The sequence below is a fragment of the Pygocentrus nattereri genome, chromosome 22 (assembly GCF_015220715.1).
Source record: "Pygocentrus nattereri isolate fPygNat1 chromosome 22, fPygNat1.pri, whole genome shotgun sequence".
NCBI classification, from domain to species: Eukaryota; Metazoa; Chordata; class Actinopteri; order Characiformes; family Serrasalmidae; genus Pygocentrus; species Pygocentrus nattereri.
Window position 1 is genome coordinate 30,420,689 of NC_051232.1, and position 21,594 is coordinate 30,442,282.

The following is a 21,594-nucleotide window of genomic DNA, read 5'->3' on the forward strand; positions in this document are numbered from 1 at the left end:
GTTCCTTTGATTTCTTCCCAGCTGTGAAAATTACGGCAATCTGACCGCTGGTTGCCTTGAGTGGCCCCTTAGCTCAGAAAGGGGGGAAGAAAATCAGGGGCTTTTTTGTGACACTGGTTGCATGGCATGACCCCTCAAAAACACAGTGCTAATGGCTTCAATGAATAGCCTCTGCTATGGTCTTCAAAAATCATTTGTACACTACAGAATTCACCCAGAGACCTCTCTTCTGCCTCGAATGTTAAGACTGACAGATATATGCGTAGAAACATTTCATCATTCTCACATTCCAGGTGAATTCTCTGTTCGTAAACCTGCACAGCAGTCCAAAGATAACTGGACAATTACACCATTCTTGTTGTTTGGGTCAGTTCTCTATCACACTGTGTTTGAAATGGAATTATTAAGCTGTAACACTGCCTGGCAGCTTTTAGGATGTATGTCAATGTCAGGGGGATTATACTGTGATATCTAGTCCTCCATATAGAGGACCCAAGAAATTGGGAGCTGGTAGCCCGACTGGGTGCACCTGGTTGTGAACTTGAGCAAGACACTAAACACCCCACCGCCCCAGGGGCATAGTCGACATCAAAATGCTCACAACTACACAAAAAACCTTGAAACATCAATAAATAAAAACAAATTGAAATTATTTGCAAATCTCATAGACTCACATGTTATTCATAGTAGAACATAGAACACATATCAGATGTTGAAAGTGGGACATTTTACCATTTCATGAGAAACATTAACTCATTAGAACTTGATGGCAGCAACGCATCTCAAAAAGTTGGGACAGGGCCGTGTCTGCCATTGTGTAGCATCCCCTCTTCTTTAACAGCAGTCTGCAAATTGGGAAGTGAGGAGATCACGTGCTGGAGTTTTGGGAGAGGAATGTTGTCCCATTCTTGTCTGACGTAGGATTATAGTCCTGGGTCTACTTTGTCAGATTTTTCTATTCATGAGCGCCAAATGTTTTCTACTGATGTGTAACGGGGAGCGAGGAGGTGGACGCACGTGCTGAGATAAGCGAGATTTATTATGGGCAAATCCCAAATCAGGGTCGAGACAGTCCAGGGTCATAGAGTCAACACGGACTGATCGGGGGGCAGACATGACAAACCAGAACAAACAACAGTACACAAACCAGTACATCCAACACAAAAGACCAGCAATCACAAGGGGCAAACACAGGGCTTAAATACAACAGGGCTGATGAGGGTCAGGTGGAAACAATCAGGGGTGGAGACATGAAACGAGGGGGCTGGACCAAAACAAAACGCACATGGGCTAAACCAAAACACAAAACATGGACAGGACTGGGACAGGACTGGGAGGGGCCAATCGTGACATGATGAAAGGTCTGGACTGCAGGCAGGCCTGTTCAGCGCCTGAAAGAGATGCTGTCTGGATGGGAGCATATGGTCCCAAAACCTGTATATTTCATTCAGCATTAATGGTGCCTTCACAGATGTACAAGACATCTATGCCATGTGCACTAATGCTCCCCTCTGTCATCATGGATGCTGGCTTTTGAACTGTGTGCTAATAACAAGCTGGGAGGTCTTTAGCGTGGAGGACGCAGTGTCCATTATTTCCAAAATGAATTTCAAATTTCATTCATTGGATTCATTGAATGATTCATTGGACCACAGGACACTTTTCCACTTCTCCTCAGTCCATCTTAAATAAGCTTGGGACCAGAGTAATTGGCGGCGTTTCTGGATCCTGTTTATATATGGTTTCTTCTGTGGTCACACTGACTTCTAGAAGTGTTCCTGATCCCATGCAGTGATTTCTAGTACAGATTCATGCCTGTTTTCACAGGCATATACTCAGTAATGTGATTTAGTCACAAATTGCTGCTCCAGCTGATTTTTATTAGTACCGCTTTCTTTTTCAGCCCTTTGTTGCCCCTATCCCAAACTTTTTTGAGATGCATTGCTGCCATCAATTCTGATGAGTTAATGTTTTTTATGAAATGGTAAAATGCCCCATTTCAACATCTGATATGTGTTCTATGTTCTTTTGTGAATAAAATACGGGTCTATGAGATTTGCAAATCATTTTGTTTTCATTTACATTTATTTACATTTTTCACAGCATCCCAACTTTTTCGAATTGGGGTTGTAGATGTAGCATTTGCACCTAGAGGCTATTGGGCTGCTCCAGTCGTACAGTAGAGCAGGCTAACTTTACTTTTTAAAAAATCTTATTAAATTGGGCAAGTTCTGGCAAAAAGTCTTTTCTCAGCAATCATTTAATTTGAGCAAGGCTTATTTCATTGACTAAATGTGAGCGAGGCGACGCCAGATGCCTCCAAACTCACTGGAAAGTGCTTCACCTTGCAGCAGGACAGTGACCCCAGTGGACTTTCTCAGGGCCAAAAAGAGAAAAGTCCTTGAGCAGAGAAGTCAATCAGACCACCTGCACCCCACTGAGCCTGCATTCACATAGTGAAGACAAGACTGAAGGGGAAACAAGTGCTGCTGGCATTGCTGGGGTTCACCGCTGGGTTGATAATAGCCCACCAACCAAAAATATCCAGCCAAAAGTGGCCACTGATGAAGGGACAGATGTTAGAGGAAGGGAAAAAAGAAGATATACAGCAGCAATGGAGTCAGACTAACATGCCACTATCAGGATTAATCCTATTTTTATTGTCATTCTAGTATGTGTTTCTATGATGAATATGATGCTGAGCGTGTGATGTTAAAATTGCATGAAAAGTGAATGCGGTTATATTATATTACACGTACATAGCATGAAAAAAACATTAATTAGAAAGGCAGGATATACCATTAGAGGCTGTATCTAACACTAGAGCTCTAGAAGTGACTATTCCATTTTTTAAAATGCATAACATATTTATACATATTTATTTGTTTAGGTAAGCCTATACAGAAAAAGCTGTATAACTAACCTACAAATTAACAAATTAACCAGCAAACTATGTAACCTATAAATTTATTTATTTTTGTTAATTAACTTACACATTAAGAAACTTACCTACAAATTAAGTTAATTAACCTACAAATGAACTAACCTACAAAATAACAAACCACTTAACCTACAAGTTAACTAGCTAATTAACCTACCAACTAATTGACCTAAAATTGAAAATGAATTAACAAGTGAATTAACAAACTAACAAAATAGCGAAAAACAAACGAGTAAAATGCATAAAGCAGTAACAACAAAACTGCATCACTACAAAGAGCTTTTAAAGGAATTAAATATATTTATTTGTTCTGGTAGGCCTGTACAGAAAAGGCTGCTCACAACTGTAATTACAGCCATTTTTAAAACTGAATTTTTAAAAAAAAATTATTTTGCACTTTGCATAATACTAAATAGTGCCAATTTTTTATTTGGAGTGAGGGGAGCGGTGGTTCTTTGGTGGCCCCTTTACAAGGGGTAGAGAGTGTATAAATTGTGCAGCATCAGCATGGCGTATATGGTGGGTGTTTCTGATAAAATGGCCAATGAGTGTAAGTAGATAGCTAGATAGATAGGTACCTAATAAACTGTCAACTCAGTGTACAGAGCCAAAACAAAAACTATCCCTGTTCAGTTACTTAGGACTGAATTTGTAAGCTAATTGCCTAAACTTAACATTTTGATTGATCTTTAATTTACTTTTCCGAGGCTGAACAGACGACAGAAGACGTTTAAAGTGAGGTAAGCTGCACCTACCTGTGGACCTGGCTTTCCGACTGGACCTGGCAAGCCAGCGTTTCCCTACAAAGCATTAAGCACAGGTTGGTGCAGGTAAAAATCAAGAAAAGAACAGCAATAACACACGAGTGCAGGGAAAACAAGAGTATTCATGAAAATCACAGGCTGTTGAGAAGGAGAGTGAGCATGTAAGAAAGAGAGAAATCCTAGTTTGTTTTTCACTACAATTACAGTTAGGCTTGTATAATCGAGTGAGGTTCCAACAGAAGTGATTGCGGCGAGGCTTTATGGGGCACAAGAACAAACGCCTCAGCGTCCTATTCTGAACCTCTCAACATGAACAGTGCAATCAAAGACCATTCAAACTTCTTCAACTGTGATATCACTAACACGCAGGCTAATTCCCTGCTAATCATATCTACAGACACATGTAGATGCACTGAGCTTACAAAACCAGCTCACCTTTGCTTGCTAATTTGTTTTGTTTACCTGGATTCCTTGCAGGCCTTGAATTCCTCTTTCACCCTGGTGGCAAATGGAGAGAGAGCGACTGTAAGCAGACTGTAAATGATTCTTCTCAGCTTTCTCTAGCACTTCAACAAAGGCACGATGCACTTTCAAGGCTGCTAAAATAACTGTGAAAACAGAATGATGAGCTTTTCTGGGACCGGGCCTACACTCATGATTTGTCTGTCTGTGCATTTTCTCTTTTCACTGCAGCTCAACGTTTCTGCAATAAGCTTTGTTCCCCCTGTTTTCCTGATGTCCAGTGGCTGTGAAGATCACACTGTATCTGTTCACACTGCCAGCATTAAACAACTGCAATCTGCGAGGAACTGCATTATTATGGTGGTTTTCTGAGAAATTCTCTAAAAGTAAATGTGCGTTTAGAGAAACTCACCTGGTCTCCCTTTTCTCCTTTCTGACCCTTCTCTCCAGCTTCATCCTCATATAGTAGAAATAGGAGGTACAACAGTGGTCATTCATCAAGCTTTAACAAAATGCACTGCTATGAAAAATATGTTTTATAAAAAAACTAACCAGCTGCCTTGCAAATGAACTAATCTGCAAAATTAACCAACCTACAAATGAACTGAGTAAACAAGAAGATTAACTAACCCACAAATTAACTAATTAACCTATTAATTAACTGACTTACCAAGCAGATTAACTAAACTACAAATTAACTAATGAACCTACAAATTAACTGACTAACTAACCAAGCAGATTAACTAGCCTACAAATTAACTGACTTACCAAGCAGATTAACTAACCTACAAATTAGCTAATGAACCTACAAATTAACTGACTAACTAACCAAGCAGATTAACTAGCCTACAAATTAACTGACTTACCAAGCAGATTAACTAACCTACAAATTAGCTAATGAACCTACAAATTAACTGACTAACTAACCAAGCAGATTAACTAGCCTACAAATTAACTGATTTACCAAGCAGATTAACTAACCTACAAATTAACTAATGAACCTACAAATTAACTGACTAACTAACCAAGCAGATCAACTAGCCTACAAATTAACTGACTTACCAAGCAGATTAACTAACTTACAAATTAATTAATCAACCTATTAATTAACTGACTTACCAAGCAGATTAACTAACCTACAAATTAACTAATGAACCTACAAATTAACTGACTAACTAACCTACAAATTAACTAATGAACCTACAAATTAACTGACTAACTAACCAAGCAGATTAACTAGCCTACAAATTAATTAATCAACCTATTAATTAACTGACTTACCAAGCAGATTAACTAACCTACAAATTAACTAATGAACCTACAAATTAACTGACTAACTAACCAAGCAGATTAACTAGCCTACAAATTAACTGATTTACCAAGCAGATTAACTAACTTACAAATTAATTAATCAACCTATTAATTAACTGATTTACCAAGCAGATTAACTAACCTACAAATTAACTAATGAACCTACAAATTAACTGACTAACTAACCAAGCAGATTAACTAGCCTACAAATTAACTGACTTACCAAGCAGATTAACTAACTTACAAATTAATTAATCAACCTATTAATTAACTGACTTACCAAGCAGATTAACTAACCTACAAATTAACTGACTAAACAGTAATTGTGTATTAAAGCTTGCAGAGGTGTTAACTTCTATACTCTTAGAAAAAGAACATAAAGCTACAATTTGACCAGAGGTGCCCAAACTTTTGCCCATGACTCTACGTGTAGTGAGCAAACCTACTGGTCCAGTGAGGTGTCTGAGCCCGTGTGCGGTCATCACCTGCAAGGCAGCACAGACGAGAGGAGCATTATAACCTCCTGTTTTTCTTATCAGGCTGAGTGAAAACAACAGCGCTGTTTAATTAATTACACACATAAGAGATCCTGGTCTCAGCTCCCGACTGAAACGGAGATTTAAAAAGGGATTACGCTCTTTGATAAGGCTGACTGCGGAAATGCAGCTGGAAGTGAGATAAACGCCACATTTCCAGGCTGTGCGGATTGCATATATATATATATATATATATATATATATATATATATATATGGTTTTGGTGTGAAATTAAACATGGGTGCCTTTAGGCAAGTGTGCCGAAAAACACGTCAAAATACTGCGTGTACAGTGAAATGTACAGAACGTTCTGTGAGACTGACAATGTTCTGCTGCAGATCTACTGAAACCCATTCCTGCTGTGAGGTCTGCTAGATGTTCAGTGCTAGCTAAGCCCTCAGCCCTGCGGCCTCTTCTCCACAACACTGGAGGCTTCTGGAGACTGACTGAAAGGTCAGTTCCCTTTTGGGTGCATCACTGCAGTCATGTGCTTGGACAAACATGACGTTTTTGCAGCTACACATAACAGATGACGTTTAGTTGAACAGCGTATCGCTGGTAACAGTAAACACGAGCTTCTGAAAAGAAGGCATGTTGCCTTATGAGATGGTAGGATTCATTAGGGGTGGACGATATGAGCTCAGATTTATATTGCGGTATTTTCTACTATTCAGTCAATAATTATATGACATAGCTTTGCATAAACAATAATAATAATAAAAATCATTGTTATTACTAGTACTATTGCTACTGTTGCCATTATTATTATCCTTATTAATATAATATTATAATATTATTAATAATATTATATGAAACACTGCAAGTTCCCTCCAGGATCAATAAAGTTCTTTCTTTCTTTTGTTCTTTCTTTCTTTCTTTTTCTTTCTTTCTTTCTATTCATCGCTGTGTAAAAACTACCCCACACTTTAGTAGCTTCTTCAGAATGGTAGCAGGTATTAGTGGTTCTCTACTGCAGCCTCTCGTAATCTTGGTTTTTTCCTCTTCACTCTTCTTTCATTCCACTTTGCACCTGATATTTGGTGTCTAAATTAATATTTCACTGTTTGCTGTATCTATTTAACAAATATAGCTCACTATTCCAGGCTAGTTCAGTTTATCAGTTTGTTGCTGTTTAATAGTTTGCTGGTCCTCCAGACTTGAAATACTAGCCCAATCACAGGTCAGAATGCCACCCAGGGTAAACAAATGAACAGCACGGTTACTATACTTTTATTGAGAGAAGCGAAAAAATTGACTGTTTATTTGTTTGGTAAAAGTGTATCTGTAGAACCTTTTGGCTGCTTCGCTCATCAGCATGAATGCTGTATGTGAATGACCAGTGCCTGTGATCTATAGCTGAAACTGACCAAAATGTGTCCAAACGTAAATGTAACACAGTGACATATTTATAAAGTAGTCCACACAAGCACGTTCCTCGCTGCTGCATTTCTACCTGCACTGCACTTTAGAACTGGCAAAGCTGAGTGACGGGATGAATTTGATTTGTCCAACAAAGCAAAACAAAGAGTTAAAAAAGCATGATGCTTCCTTCACGTGGCACGCGCCCAACAACACGCTCACTATATGCGTGTGCCTGCATAAACATACCACTGTTGGCGGAAGAAAACCTCGTATCTCCAAAATGTTAACTTTACAGGAGAAGGAAAAAAATATTTTACTTTTAATGTAAGTCAATGGAACCAGATTTTTTCCCCAAATATTTTGGTTTATTTTGGTCCATTCATCATGAAATTTACACAAAATCTAAAGGACAACAGGTATTTACAAATGATGTCAAAAACCAGAAGATGACAAAAATAGAGATACAAGGTTTTCTTCTGACAGTGCTATACTGATTAATGCAGGAGCATACAGCGGTGCGATTCTGTCTAAAACACCACTTTGCTGAGCGCCGCTGTTTGTGGTTCACTGCAAATGTCATACCATGAGAGAGCGTCATACCAATATTCACCTTTATATCTGACCCTGCCGCCTCTAAGCTTCTATAGAACCCTGTCACTCTTATTGTGCAACTTCAAACATGGTCAGTGTACTGACCAATCTGGTGAGAGCAGGACGTAACTTAACGGAACATAACTAAACAATCGCTCTGTAATCCTACTGTATGTGCCGCTTTACAGTACCTCAAGTGACCATGATCCAGATTCACTGACAACACTTAAGTACAACCATAATACTTTGAGCTGCTAACTCTTTATTTATTTTCTACATAGAGACTTCTGTGTTTTCATTCCGTGTTAATGAACAGCTTATGACAGTGTTCGCAAGATGACAGTGGATGTTTCTAAGGTAAACTAGATAGTACTGACATAAGGGCGCTTGAAATGGCCAGAGCCCACTGGTGGGCCCAAAGTTTTAATATACACTGCTATAACCTAAGAATAGCTCAGTCGCTTTGCACTGAAGCCCTTGTAATTAATGAATAACAAGCTTTAGTATGTTAAGGGGTTAACCAGTCAGCTAACACTAACAGGTGTTTAAGTGGCTGCTTGTGCCACCATTCATTCTTCTTTAGCTGCTGTTATGGTGTTTGGCAAAGCTAGATTCATTTTCTCCTCTCTTGATGAATCCTAATTTTACACACAGCTCAGATTCATTCTAAAGAATTATAATTAAAGAACAAGGGACAGAATGAGCGAGGCATCAAGTGGACTATCACCACAATGGCTACTTATAGTGGTTTTCAAAGGCTAAATACAAATAGAAGTAAAAAAACTAAAGTATTCTAACCCTGGATCGACAAATGACACGTGGAGCACTTGTGCAACTTTCTGAATACTTTGTCAGGGTGAACATGAGATCTTAGGCAACTCACACGCAACTCACAGCCTAAGAACTTATGAAGCAGACACCTTATTGAATGTCGGCTTTATAAAAGATTTACAGGAAAACGTGGAAGAAAATCTAAATCTTCCACAGAACTGATATACGGTGCCTTGGAGGTTTAAATATGTGGTGTGTTATAAAAGGAACAAATGTTCATCACCCTAGTGAGGCCCATCAGGTCGGCACAATGGCATTTATTTCTCAAATTGTTGTCTGGCCAGGCAATGGAGCTGCTGCCAGTGGAAAGGTGCTATACAGTCAGAGCGGCCAGTCTCCTCATTTAGCAGCTATGTGCACCTTTGGGAAATGGTGCTTAGCAGAGCTGAATGTGCACCGGATGGCTCAGACTCAGATCACTCCCACCTTAATCAATCACACACTCTCTAATGTGGTACACAACTCTGAGCACCGGCGAAACCTCCTGCCACCTCCAGCTAGCGCTCAACAAAGCTAACTCCTGCTCTCTCGCAGCCAGCCGCCTCCTACGCCTTCTTCTCCAGAGATTTGCGTTAATCCAGGTCTAATGACATTTAAAGCAACGAGAACACGGAGCCGCAGCAGGAGCGAAAACCGAAAAGAGCCTCTTGAAAACGCGCCGGTGGCCCATAGCGGAGGAAAACCCATCTCCTCTGTCACGGCTCTCCTGTTAACCTCATGGCATTATCTGAGAATGCTCAATGAGCTGAAAAAAAAAGAATAAGGCCGACACTCGTGCCGAAAAGCTCACAGTCAAGTGTGACGGACAGGCTCTCTCCCTGTGCAGGTGATTTAGAAATGAGGGGAGGTTTATGGAGGCAGGGAGTAATGACCCAAACACTGGAGGCCTGGGAGAGATGGTCAGTACGCTGTCAAAATGCAAAGACATTTTCCAGCCCTCTTCCCATCCTGTCACAAACTATATCCAACACGGTAACTCTTGAATGAGTAAATGCCAAGAGTCAGTGCCAAGAATATAACTTTGCCTTTTGGGTGCCATCAAATGTGCATAAACTCAGTGGGTTGCTGTGCATCAGACCTGTGTTGCAAAACAGAAAACTAGGGCTGAGTGGCAATTTGAACTAAACTGAAGGGCCAGTCTGAATCACAAGCACAATGGTACACTGATTGCTTTCATGCTCCGTGTTCTGAGGTTTTATTCAGCTCCAAAAGGTATCTTAATAAGCCAATTAATGGATTACAATTAAATTCTGCAATGGGATTTAGGTTAAGTTCACAGTCATGGGCTCGCATTAACAAACTCCTGCCATAATTACACTGTTCCAGCATTCAGAGCCAGGCACAATCAAATTATAAGCCAAAGTGGAGGAACTGGAGGGAATAATGAGGCTCTTGAAATCCGGTTTAAACTTGACTCACTGGCCGTTTTTATCAGCAATTAGTTCTGCGAACAGGAACAAAAAAGTTTGTGCTTTTGTGAGCCTGCTTTTATGAGATATCCCACATTGATTTAAAGGGCTGCGGTTCTCACTGTATATCACTGTATGCCACAAAAAGGGCAGCGTCCATTGATTTGGGCCTGACTTGTTGCCAGATCTGAACATCAGCAGAGCAGAAATTTGACAGATCAAAATGAATCTGACTAAACCTGACAGACCTTGTACGCTTGGTGAACTTTCAACAGCCTGAAGGCTTTCTATTACTGACTGGATTGGAATGTCTCATATATGAAATATATTTAGCAGATGCTCTTAACTGACAGTGGCAGGCGAATGTAACATTAGCAGGGCGTTAGCATTAGCAGTTACAACTTGTAATTATTGGCCGTAATTTCAATACTGGACCAATAATAATAAATACGTTCTATTGGTACAGTTTCTTAATAGACCTTGAAAAGCTATTCCTGCCATCTCCATTGCAGGTCTAAATTTCAAAGCTGGATTGGTCCATTTTAATTCTAGGTAGCAGGTGAGCTTAACAAAGCTATCTTGCGTTTAGTTACAGCTCATTAAACCATCCAGGCAAAAAGCAAGGAAGCAACAGAATGAGAACAGACTTAGAGTCCATTGTATGACCATCCATGCTTTGCCCATAAATATGTTCTTTTGTACCTGTTGTGAGGCTGGATAAACTTCACAGCACAGCGAATATCTCAGTGTTTCTGCTGTGCAAACTTGAATTTCCGAAGAAGTTGGACCAGCGCTTACAAAACCAGAAGGCAGTGATTAGTCAATTCTGTTTGACCAGAACTAAACTTAAAACAGCAATAATACAGCTGGCCTTATTTAAAAACTGTTCTTCTCAACAAGAACTTTCTTGTTCAATTTTTCCTGTTCCACCTTAAATGATACCCAAAGTGTAACTGCTGCAGTTGGAGCAGGTGAAAGTTTCTTGTTGCAGGTTAAACGCATCAGGAAACCAGCTGGAGTGATTATAAATCCAAAAAAGTCCATTCATCTCCAAATTATCGATGTTTTGATGAGTAGTTCTGCATAACTGTGTCAGCAGAGCTTTATTTTACTGTAAAGGATGATTATTTTATTTTGCAAATCTGATTCTGCGGTGGAGCTGCAACACGGCATGTTGCTGAGCAGTGTCCACAACATGACAAACGCTGGATTTTACACTTTACGCTGGTAACAATTTGAAAGGTCCTTTTCTTCTTTGGTCTGGAGAACTCTCTGTACCAGCTTTATGATCATAGTCCCAGCTTTTCAAAAAGTGAGGTTTTTATGGAATTGAGGTTTGTGTATCCATATGGACAATGCTCTTCGTGGATCCTTGGAATATCTTCCACTATGCTACAGTACATAGTGATGTGTAAATCTTGTAAATCATAACCTCTTAAATGGCCTTAGCTAAGCTGGTTTGCATTCAAGTCCTTTTAGTTACTGAATAATAAGCTCTAGTGTATAATAAACCTTGGATTTGAAGGGGTTAGCCAAGCCGGTGAATGACACATTTATCCCTAAAATTTTATTGAATAAAACGTCCTATCTGTTTTATCAATGCTATTCACACCAAAAACAAATAATTTACAATTCAAATGAATAACGCATACTAACTTTAGGTATTGTGACAGAACTGTTCTGCAGTAAATGTCTAATTAGGCTGAGTTGGATTTTTGTCCCTATGAAAGAATAAACATGGACAGATCAATTCCAAGTAGAGCCACAATACCAGTGCTGGCTCTGAGGGAGCACCAGAAGAGAGTGAAGAAAGGAATAAAATGAGTTAACAGTGAAAAAACACAGCCTTAAGGTGAAGTGACAAACCAACCAGTCGGAATAGACGGCGGAAATTCAGTCTTTCCTGGATCATTTATTGTGTAGAAATAGTCTCTGAAGGGGTCAGTCCCCAGCATGGAATTGGGGGCTATTTGTCACAGATCTGCTCATACCTCTTAATCACACTCATTCTTACACTGTGTGCTTTATCGTGTGTGTGTGTGTTTGTGTGTGTGTGGGGGGGTACCAGGGCTTCTGACTGAACCCGTGGAATACTCACAGGACCTGGGGGTCCCCTGGGGCCGACTTCACCCTAATGAAATAACACAGACAGAACACATCAAATCAGGCCAAGAGGTAAGAGTTAAACACAGTCTTTTATTCTGAGGTCGCAACCCAAATCAAGAGCCATTATGTCCTTTCAACAAAAATCAATTCAGCTTGAGAGCCACAACATTTGATATCCATTATATTGAAGTAATCTTGGCTGTAAATACGTCTTAATATGTGCTAGATAATGTTCTAGTATAGACCATAAAATCTAAAATAAAAAAGCTATAGCCACTTTTCTCACATCTCCAGCAGGAAACTTTTCCTCAAAGGTATAACAGTTTCTTGTAAAATGTCTCAATGTTCAGTTTTTTTCCAGGCTGAAGTCGCTTCTCATTTGCCAGCTTCTTCTTTGAATTGTCCCATTCTACCTTAAATGGTTCCTGAGGCGCCAGAATGTAACTGCTGCACCATTTAAAGTGGAACGGGAAAATTCGAAAACAAGATGCTGGTGAATGAGAAACTGACTTCAGCTTCGCGACTTTTCAGTGTTTGTCAGTTTCTCACTGCAGATTAAACATATCAGGAAACCAGCTGGAGTGATTATAAACACTAATCAGTCCATTCATCTCCAATTTATCAACGTTCATCTTAAATCTCTCTCTTTACCATTTCGTTATCTACTAGCTGGGTGAGACTGTTGTCTGTGTTGCTATGGTGACCAGCAGTCTGCACTGATCTTCAGGGCTAAAGGGTGAATCAGCAGTTCTACATTAACTCCAGTGTTTAAGACCATTTACTGTTAAACTGTGTTGAAGGATCAGCAGAGCTTTATTTTACTGTAGAGGAGGATTATTTTATTCTTACCTAATGATCTGATTCTGCTGTGGAGCCACAACAGAGCAGGAAAAGAGCTTTAGGCTAACAACTCTATAAGATGTCTAGATCCAGAAACAGTGAAAATCTTCTTGTGTAGAAGATCATGAGCCCTCATCAGCAGTCAATGTTGTACCAGCTCGTGTTAGCTCATTAGCTTCTGTTACTCAGTCAGCACAAAACCTACTGATTTCCTTTGGCTAATTTTGAAAAGCAAAATAAAAATGTTTTTAAACATTAAAAAAATGTTAAAGGAAGCCTACAGCCTTGTGCTAACTTTTTCTCCTTTTTCCTTACAGGTACCTTATTTTGTTTCCTTTCATGTACAACATGTTCTGGAAAGACTATAAATAAATAAATGAAAAAATGAACGGATATCAATTCTGAATAGGACACTCTTTTAGGTAGATAGTACACAAATATAAATATACAGTAAAGAATAAGGTACTATGGTGGAGATGATCATATATTAAAATTCTTTTAAAAATTGTGCAATTTTACCAAATAGTGTCCTACTTTTCCATCACGAAACCGAGATGTCAAACCAAGTAATTCCAAAACTTCATGCAGTTTTCTTTTTGGTATTATTCTCTCAAAAGGTGGCGGTGGTATAATTTTTATTTTAACAGTTTCTCACAGACTCCTGCAGATTCATAAGTCCATGAATCCATCATTGAACACAAGCTAAATGACACCATCGTAAGAAAAACAGCCCCAGACTTTGTCCTCTATGCTTTACAGAAAGCAGTGCAGGCCGGTTGGAGTTCTTCTCCAGCCTTTCTCCACAGAGCATCTACCAGCAGGCTGATGTTGTGCTAAAAGCATTTTTCGCTGAAATATAATTTTAAACCAACCACTTAAATATCATTTTGTGAATCATTTTATGAAGTAACCTAAAAAAATTCCTAAAGTGGTTTCTGGGAAAACTGTAATAGCAAATGGTTAATCCATAACTCGGAGCGAGGTTGGGCGGATGCATGTGCGGAGACAAGCGAGATTTATTATAGGCAAATCCAGGGTCGTGGTCAAAACGGTCCAGGTCCAAATAGCCAATACAGAGAGCAGGAGGGACAGACATGACAAAATGAACACAGGCTAAACACAGAGAACTAATAGCGAAGTACAACTCCAAACAGCAATTCAAACAAAGACCAGCAAAGACAAGCGGCAAACACAGGGCTTAAATACAACAGGGATGATGAGGGACAGGTGGAAACAATCAGGGGCGGAGTCACGAAACAAGGGGCCGGACCAGACGGAAAAACAAATGCACGTGGAAAATCAAAACAAAGGGGCAGGTGGATGATCAGAAAGTAAACAGAAAAAGCACATGGAGTAGTGGGAGGAGCCAACTGTGACAATCAATAAAATTGCACTTTTAAGGCCGTTACACACTGAACGCAACATTAATAATCGAGGCAGAAAGGTGGAGTATTGAGAAAAGATTTTTTTCCACACAAACTATGCACATCGGGCGCGTTATTTGTTTATTGCTGCTCACGCTGCAAAAAAAAGGCACAAAGAACACCTGTCACCTTCCCTAAGTACGCAAACGGTGACACTGGCTGGCAGCTTCGTGTTTTGGGAAAATGAAAGGAGCAGAGAGAGTTTCACCACTTCATTCAGGACCTGAAACGTCAGGAGCGTTTTTGAACACAGCTCAGATGGGTGCAGCCCAGTTTGAGCTCCCTTGAAGCGAAGGACAAATGAATCCTTTCGACAAGTCAAGTTCCAGTTACTGGCGCACAAATGTCCGATTCTCCAAGCCCAGATCAGAGACACTAGAGAACGACTGGCCCAGTGAGCTCATACTGCCTGCAAAAGACAGCAAGAATGAAATAACACGCATTTTCATAGTCTGGAAACTCAAAACACAAGACATCAGCAGTTATACAGTGTTTGAATAAACGTGCTGATGTCAGAACACATAAATAAGCTGCTTTCAGTGTGTAAAGGCCTTACAACCACGACAGAGATATGGATTAATCTGAATGATTTCCAATCTTTTTAATAATTTCACTCCATTACATGGTCCAGTGGGCCATTGCTGATCTTTTATCGTGCTTTTTAAAAATCTTTTTAGCCTCAAGTATTATTTGGCTGGGATTAATTTTCATGGGGAGGTGGGTAATGCAAGTTTAACACAGGACGTCTCTAATGTTTATGAGATAAGAAATATCAGTATAAATGAGGAAGATGGGGCAGCTACTCGATTTCCACACTCAAAAAAACGAAGAAAAACGTCAAAACATTTTATTTAGCCGTTATTCTGTTTAACCATCCGTCATGCTGTCTTAAGTGAATACAGTGCATCATTATTATTAGCTTGGGAATTCACTGCCAACAGTCAACATTTTGTCATAAAATCTAACTTCTTTCAAAGCTCAGAGTTGTACGTTTATGGTAGAACAGTACATATCAGCTTGATTTTATCCACAGAGAACACTACTTCGAGCCTCCACAGTTAAGAAACACCTTTTAAAGCATTATTCCCTCAGGTGTCAGTAAAAAAGCCATAGAAATAACCTTGGTTATATTAAGCTGGTGTGAATCCTCACGTCAGTAAAATATCATATCCTGTGAAATACAGGGGTTTTTTTTGTCGAGGAACTCTAAGAACCATTTGCTTGTGTTCTCTGTGGCTAAAGCCAAGAAAACATGTAGTGAAATATGTCCTCATTTCAACATTAAAACAAAAATTTCAGAAGAAAACACTTTCATCAAAGTGACCATATCAGAGCTACATTTTACAAACGCTCTGTAAACACAGAAAACACTTCAGAAACGCGGCAAAACCAGTCACAACTCGAAGGTAGTGAGTCACAACACAATGCAAGTGTGGAAGGCTCAAAGGGGATGGAACGTCTATGATGGAAAGTCAATGACAGAAGTAGAGAAGACCGCAGACCCTCGTTAACATGGCTGGCTACTTCGCTATCTGACTGTCATAGCTGTGCTCTGGTAGTTAATCTGGTGTTACTAGTTTAACTTTCACAGCTAATTTCCATTACGATACAGTGATGTCAGTAATCTGCTGTAATAGAAGTAAGCTTACATTAACTGGTAAATGTACGTGTTTTTCTATGTGTTTTTGTGTTTGCACTGCGCTTATGATGTCATTTTAATTCATTTTTTGAGTTGGCAGAGTAACGAATTTGCTGCGTGTTTGTAAAATGTGGTGCCCATTCTTCCCATTTTGATGAAAGTGCTTTGTGCATTTGCAGCTCTTCTTTATCAGCAGTATGTTTGTAGTGTGTGCAGTGAGAAAGAAGGTTGGATATATGTGTGATCAGACTTTAATAACCAAAACTATCTAGAGGGTTAGGGTTAAATACAAAGTACAGAGCAACAAACTACAAGGCTTAAACAAAGAAACACAAAGAGCAAACAGCAAAGTGACGAATACACTAGACAACTGGACTGAACCAAAGGGCCTAATATACCTACCAACAATAGGGAACACCTGGGAGGAGGAGGAGGAGACAGGGACTACAAACAGGTGAAGATCCTAATAGGGAAGGTGGGGAAAGGGCGGAGCACGAGAACCAAAACAAAAACAAGCACATGGCTACAACACGAGAAGAAACAGATAAAGACAGGGACAGAGGAAACTGTGACACGTCATCCCAGTCACTGGGGTATCGACTTAAGACGGCAAATAACGGGTAAATTAACTAAATTTAATGTTTGGGCATATTTTATAACTTTTCCTGGAGTGAAGGTGGTGCGCAAATCGAGTAGCCGCTCCCATATTTGCCATTTGCAGCAAGATTTCTTATTTTGTGTGATTGGTCATAAACATTACACACTTCCTGTGATGAAATAACATGACCCCCTCCCCCTTCCAATGAAACTAGGATACTTAGGATATTGACTCTCACAGTAGTAATTTAACCTGGGGTCATTTCCATGGCATGTTCTACATTAAAACAAGCTTTGGAATCTTCACTGACGTGAAAGTGCAGTCCGTAAAAATGACCTAACTGACCCAATTAGGCTAAAATCACTGAAATCACTCTAAAATCGCTCTTCATGTAAAAGTAATCCTGACTGAATAGTGCTTTAGGAAGGAACAACAGAGATTTACCACTACACACCTCTACCCATCTGGCAACCACGATAATAGAGCTGACCATGGCGAAGGCAGTGCACTTTGACGGCCTTTGAACAATATACTCTCAACAAAACCCCACATATCATCCCGCAAGGACACTTCAGTTCCCCGCTGTTCGGGTGTGGGGCTTTGGAGCGGCGAGGCTCAGTGTGGGGTCGAAATGGACTCCGGTTTTATAGGCTTTTTTAAAGGGCTTATAAAGGAATATGTGTTAAAGGTAGGGCTTCAGAAGGGCTTGTGTGGAAGTGAGCAGTGCCGCTGCCAGTAGCCCACTCGCTGTCCCCGTGCTTTAAGCTTAGCAGGTGAGGAAGAAGCCGCCTCTTCATTCAGAAACCTCTGCTAGCACTCCCCCACATCCACCAACACACACAGCGAAGCTTACAGTAGCTTTTTTTTTTTAACCGATCTGTTTTGCATTTAAACTAGAGAACTTTCAAAAACAGATCTCATTTGCATTCACACAAACACGCTAATTTGCTTTCTTTTACTGAGTTTTTAAAATCATGAAAGCTTTTATGCAGCTCTTTGGTCTTTACTTTAAAATGACTGGCTCCTCCAGACGGACAACACATAAATAAATCACATCAAGATTGATTCATGTAGGCACCATCAGACCTCTAGGACACAGAAAAACTGCACATATCATAAAAAGACTGATTCAGGTGGTTATTGAGGTTATCATTTTTTCAGCAAGCGTGCAGTCATGGGAGCTCCTGCTAGTGGGGCTTCATTGTTGTTTATTCTCTTTAAATGACGCACAAAAAAGTGACTTGCACGCTCACAGCTCATTGTAAAAGTGATAGGTCCGGTCCTAAAATCCAATTGGCTGAGCTGGGTTTGAAGCCATTGTAAAGTCCATGATATACGCATGGCTATGACAGCGACTGAACTGCATGACAACTGCATCCCAAACGGCTCTGTACCCCCTAATAGTGTTCTAGCTATGAAAGTGTAGAAATTCTAGCCTCTACAGCCAAACAGTGCGTCATGTATCGAGTGTGGGCATGTCTGAGACCCAAATGACTGTTTCCTAGCTGTATTTTGCTCTTTTGGGCTGCAGGATCCAGTATTTAAACTCCTACATAGTGTTCACTGTTACACGACCAAAAGTCCATGAAATGACTGAAATATACAGCGGTACATGGTTGCTTGGCAACAGTAACATATACTAAAGTAACTAAACTTTTGGGGTGGAATAGTTTATGTTGATGATCATTATTATTAACAACTGGAAGTGCTTTTTAAAGTGTGTATCATCAAAGTTTATGTTGGCCAGCTTCTTGTGGCTTATTGCTTTAATAGCTCCCCCTTGTGGAAAACTAAACATTGCCTAATGTGCATGAGTGAGTGAGTTACAGAGGAGGTGGCCTCGAATTCAGCTATAGATGCCTGTGGGAAACTTTAATGATCCAAAATAAGTCTTCATGGTGAATCCTGAAAAATATCTGTCTGACCACAAAGATGATGTTGCTATGGGAATATGAGAACATGACTAAAAGCATGTCCTACTTGAGTCTGTTTAACAACATAAAATATCCATGTTACATTTTACCCTGTGTTAGTTTGTGCCCTGCTGTCTCTACATATTACATACTATATATCATTTAGGAAGCTCTTTAAAGTTAAATTAGTCATGCTGTTGTGTCCTCTTTCCCAACACGGTGATCTTTGGTTGTGAAGCGTCATCATTGGGTAATTTGTCATTCTTTAGTATCTTACAGGCCTGCATTAAATACATAAAAGCCTGCAAACAGCTGCAATGATTATATAGCACAAACTGCATATTACCATGTAGCTGACTGGATATTTTTCCCTCCTTTTGCTCTTTAAATACTTTCTTCTAGTTTTTCACAGCCTTTTTAATATGAGGCAATGCTGTTAGTGCTTTTTGTCCTTTCCCATTTGTCCACAAACCTCAGGGAAGTTAAACACTGTGACATTTACCATATTTTGTGATATTTTTTGCTATATCCCTAACTCAGGCACAGTTATTAAAAACCTGCTCGTGTAGGAGGGAAAAGAGCTAATTTTGTTTTTTGCTCAATTACGTAATAAGTATTTGAGCATGATTATACAGGGTGAGTCAAAAGTCACAGGACACCTTTTTATTTTTTTTTTTATTATCGACTTTTATCTCTGGGGTCATCTCAAACAAATTGTGTATGCTGACAAAATCCGCAACAAACACCACCTTCAGCAGCGCATCGTGGAGGCTTGTGACAGCATATAAAATAAAACAGTCCTGTGACTTTTGACTCACCCTGTATATGCGGTAACACATTCTCTGAAGCCTGTATCCAGAAATAGATGCAAATGTGCTTATAACTCTTTGTAACTTGGCAAGAGTGCTTTGTGAGCAAACATTAAGTCTATGTCTCAGTAAGTATGTAATGATATGCTATACATAATGGCTTATGATTTATAGTGTATGTGTCTCTATTCATTATAATGCATTTTAAGAGGATAATGACCTGTACGTAACTATAAAGTATCTATAATAATACTTCTTGACAATCCTAAAACCATTTTGACTATTTATAATGCCACAACTGAGTGATTCAAGTGATGGATATTTTAAGTTATTCACACTTGAATGTTAAATGTTGTACTGTTCATTTACAACCCCAATTCCAATGAAGTTGGGACGTTGTGTAAAACAAATAAAACCAGAATACAATGATTTGCAAATCCTTTTCAACTTATATTCAATTGAATACACTACAAAGACGAGATATTTAATGTTCAAACAGAGAAACTTTATAGTTTTTTGCAAATATTCACTCATTTTGAATTTGATGCCTGCAACAGAAGTTGGGACAGGGGCGTGTTTACCACTGTGTTACATCACCTTTCCTTTTAACACTCAATAAGCGTTTGGGAACTGAGGACACTGATTGTTGAAGCTTTGTAGGTGGAATTCTTTCTCATTCTTGCTTGATGTACAACTTCAGCTGCTCAGCAGTCCGGGGGCTCCGCTGTCGTATTTTGGGCTTCATAATGCGCCACACATTTTCAATGGGAGACGGTCTGGACAGGCAGGCCAGTCTAGTACCCGCACTCTTTTACTACGAAGCCACGCTGTTGTAACACGTGCAGAATGTGGCTTGGCGTTGTCTTGCTGAAATAAGCAGGACGTCCCTGAAAAAGACGCTGCTTGGATGGCAGCAGATGTTGCTCCAAAACCTGTATGTACCTTTCAGCATTAATGGGGCCTTCACAGATGTGCAAGTTACCCCTGCCATGGGCACTAACACCCCCCCACACCATCAGAGATGCTGGCTTTTGAACTTTACGCTGATAACAATCCAGACAGTCCTTTTCCTCTTTGGTCCGGAGGACACGACGTCCATGATTTCCAAAAACAGTGTGAAATATGGACTCGTCAGACCTCAGATGAGCTCGGGCCCAGAGAAGCCGGCAGCGTTTCTGGGTGGTGTTGATATGTGGCTTCACTTTGCATGGCAGAGTTTTAACCTGCACTTGTAGATGGAGCGATGAACTGTGATCACTGACAGTGGTTTTCTGAAGTGTTCCTGAGCCCGTGTGGGAATATCCGTTACAGAATGATGTCGGTTTTTAATGCAGAGCCGCCTGAGGGATCGAAGGTCACGGGCATTCAGTGTTGGTTTTCTGCCTTGCTGCTTACTTGCAGAGATTTCTCCAGATTCTCTGAATCTTTTGATGATATTATGGACTGTAGATGATGAAATCCCTAAATTCTTTGCAGTTGCACGTTGAGAAACGTTGTTCTTAAACTGTTGGTCTATTTGCTCACGCAGTTGTTCACAAACAACTCACCTGTTTCCAATTAACTCACCTGTTTCCAATGAACCTGTTCACCTGTGGAATGTTCCAAACAGGTGTTTTTTGAGCATTCCTCAACTTTCCCAGTCTTTTGTTGCCCCTGTCCTAAATTCTTTGGAACGTGTTACAGGTATCAAATTCAAAATGAGTGAATATTTGCAAAAAACAATAAAGTTTATCTGTTTGAACATTAAATATCTCTCCCAAGAATGGGAAAGAATTCCACCTACAAAGCTTCAACAATCAGTGTCCTCAGTTCCCAAACGCTTATTGAGTGTTAAAAGGAAAGGTGATGTAACACAGTGGTAAACATGCCCCTGTCCCAACTTATGTTGCAGGCATCAAATTCAAAATGAGTGAATATTTGCAAAAAACTATAAAGTTTATCTGTTTGAACATTAACTATCTTGTCTTTGTAGTGTATTCAATTGAATATAGGTTGAAAAGGATTTGCAAATCATCGTATTCTGTTTTTATTTGTTTTACACAACGTCCCAACTTCATT

The 21,594-nt window shown here is 39.7% G+C and overlaps 1 protein-coding gene across 1 annotated transcript in view; it reads right to left on the bottom strand.

The window, feature by feature from the left end:
• Positions 1-21,594, bottom strand: part of LOC108429281 (collagen alpha-1(XIX) chain) — a 269,795-nt gene that overhangs the window by 93,364 nt on the left and 154,837 nt on the right. Inside the window, exons 23-27 of the mRNA XM_037532973.1 lie at positions 12,306-12,338; positions 5,925-5,963; positions 4,580-4,624; positions 4,168-4,203; positions 3,697-3,741 (exon numbers count right to left, since the gene is read on the bottom strand). Of these exons, the coding sequence (XP_037388870.1) occupies positions 3,697-3,741; positions 4,168-4,203; positions 4,580-4,624; positions 5,925-5,963; positions 12,306-12,338 (198 nt within the window). The remainder of the gene's footprint in view (positions 1-3,696; positions 3,742-4,167; positions 4,204-4,579; positions 4,625-5,924; positions 5,964-12,305; positions 12,339-21,594) is intronic.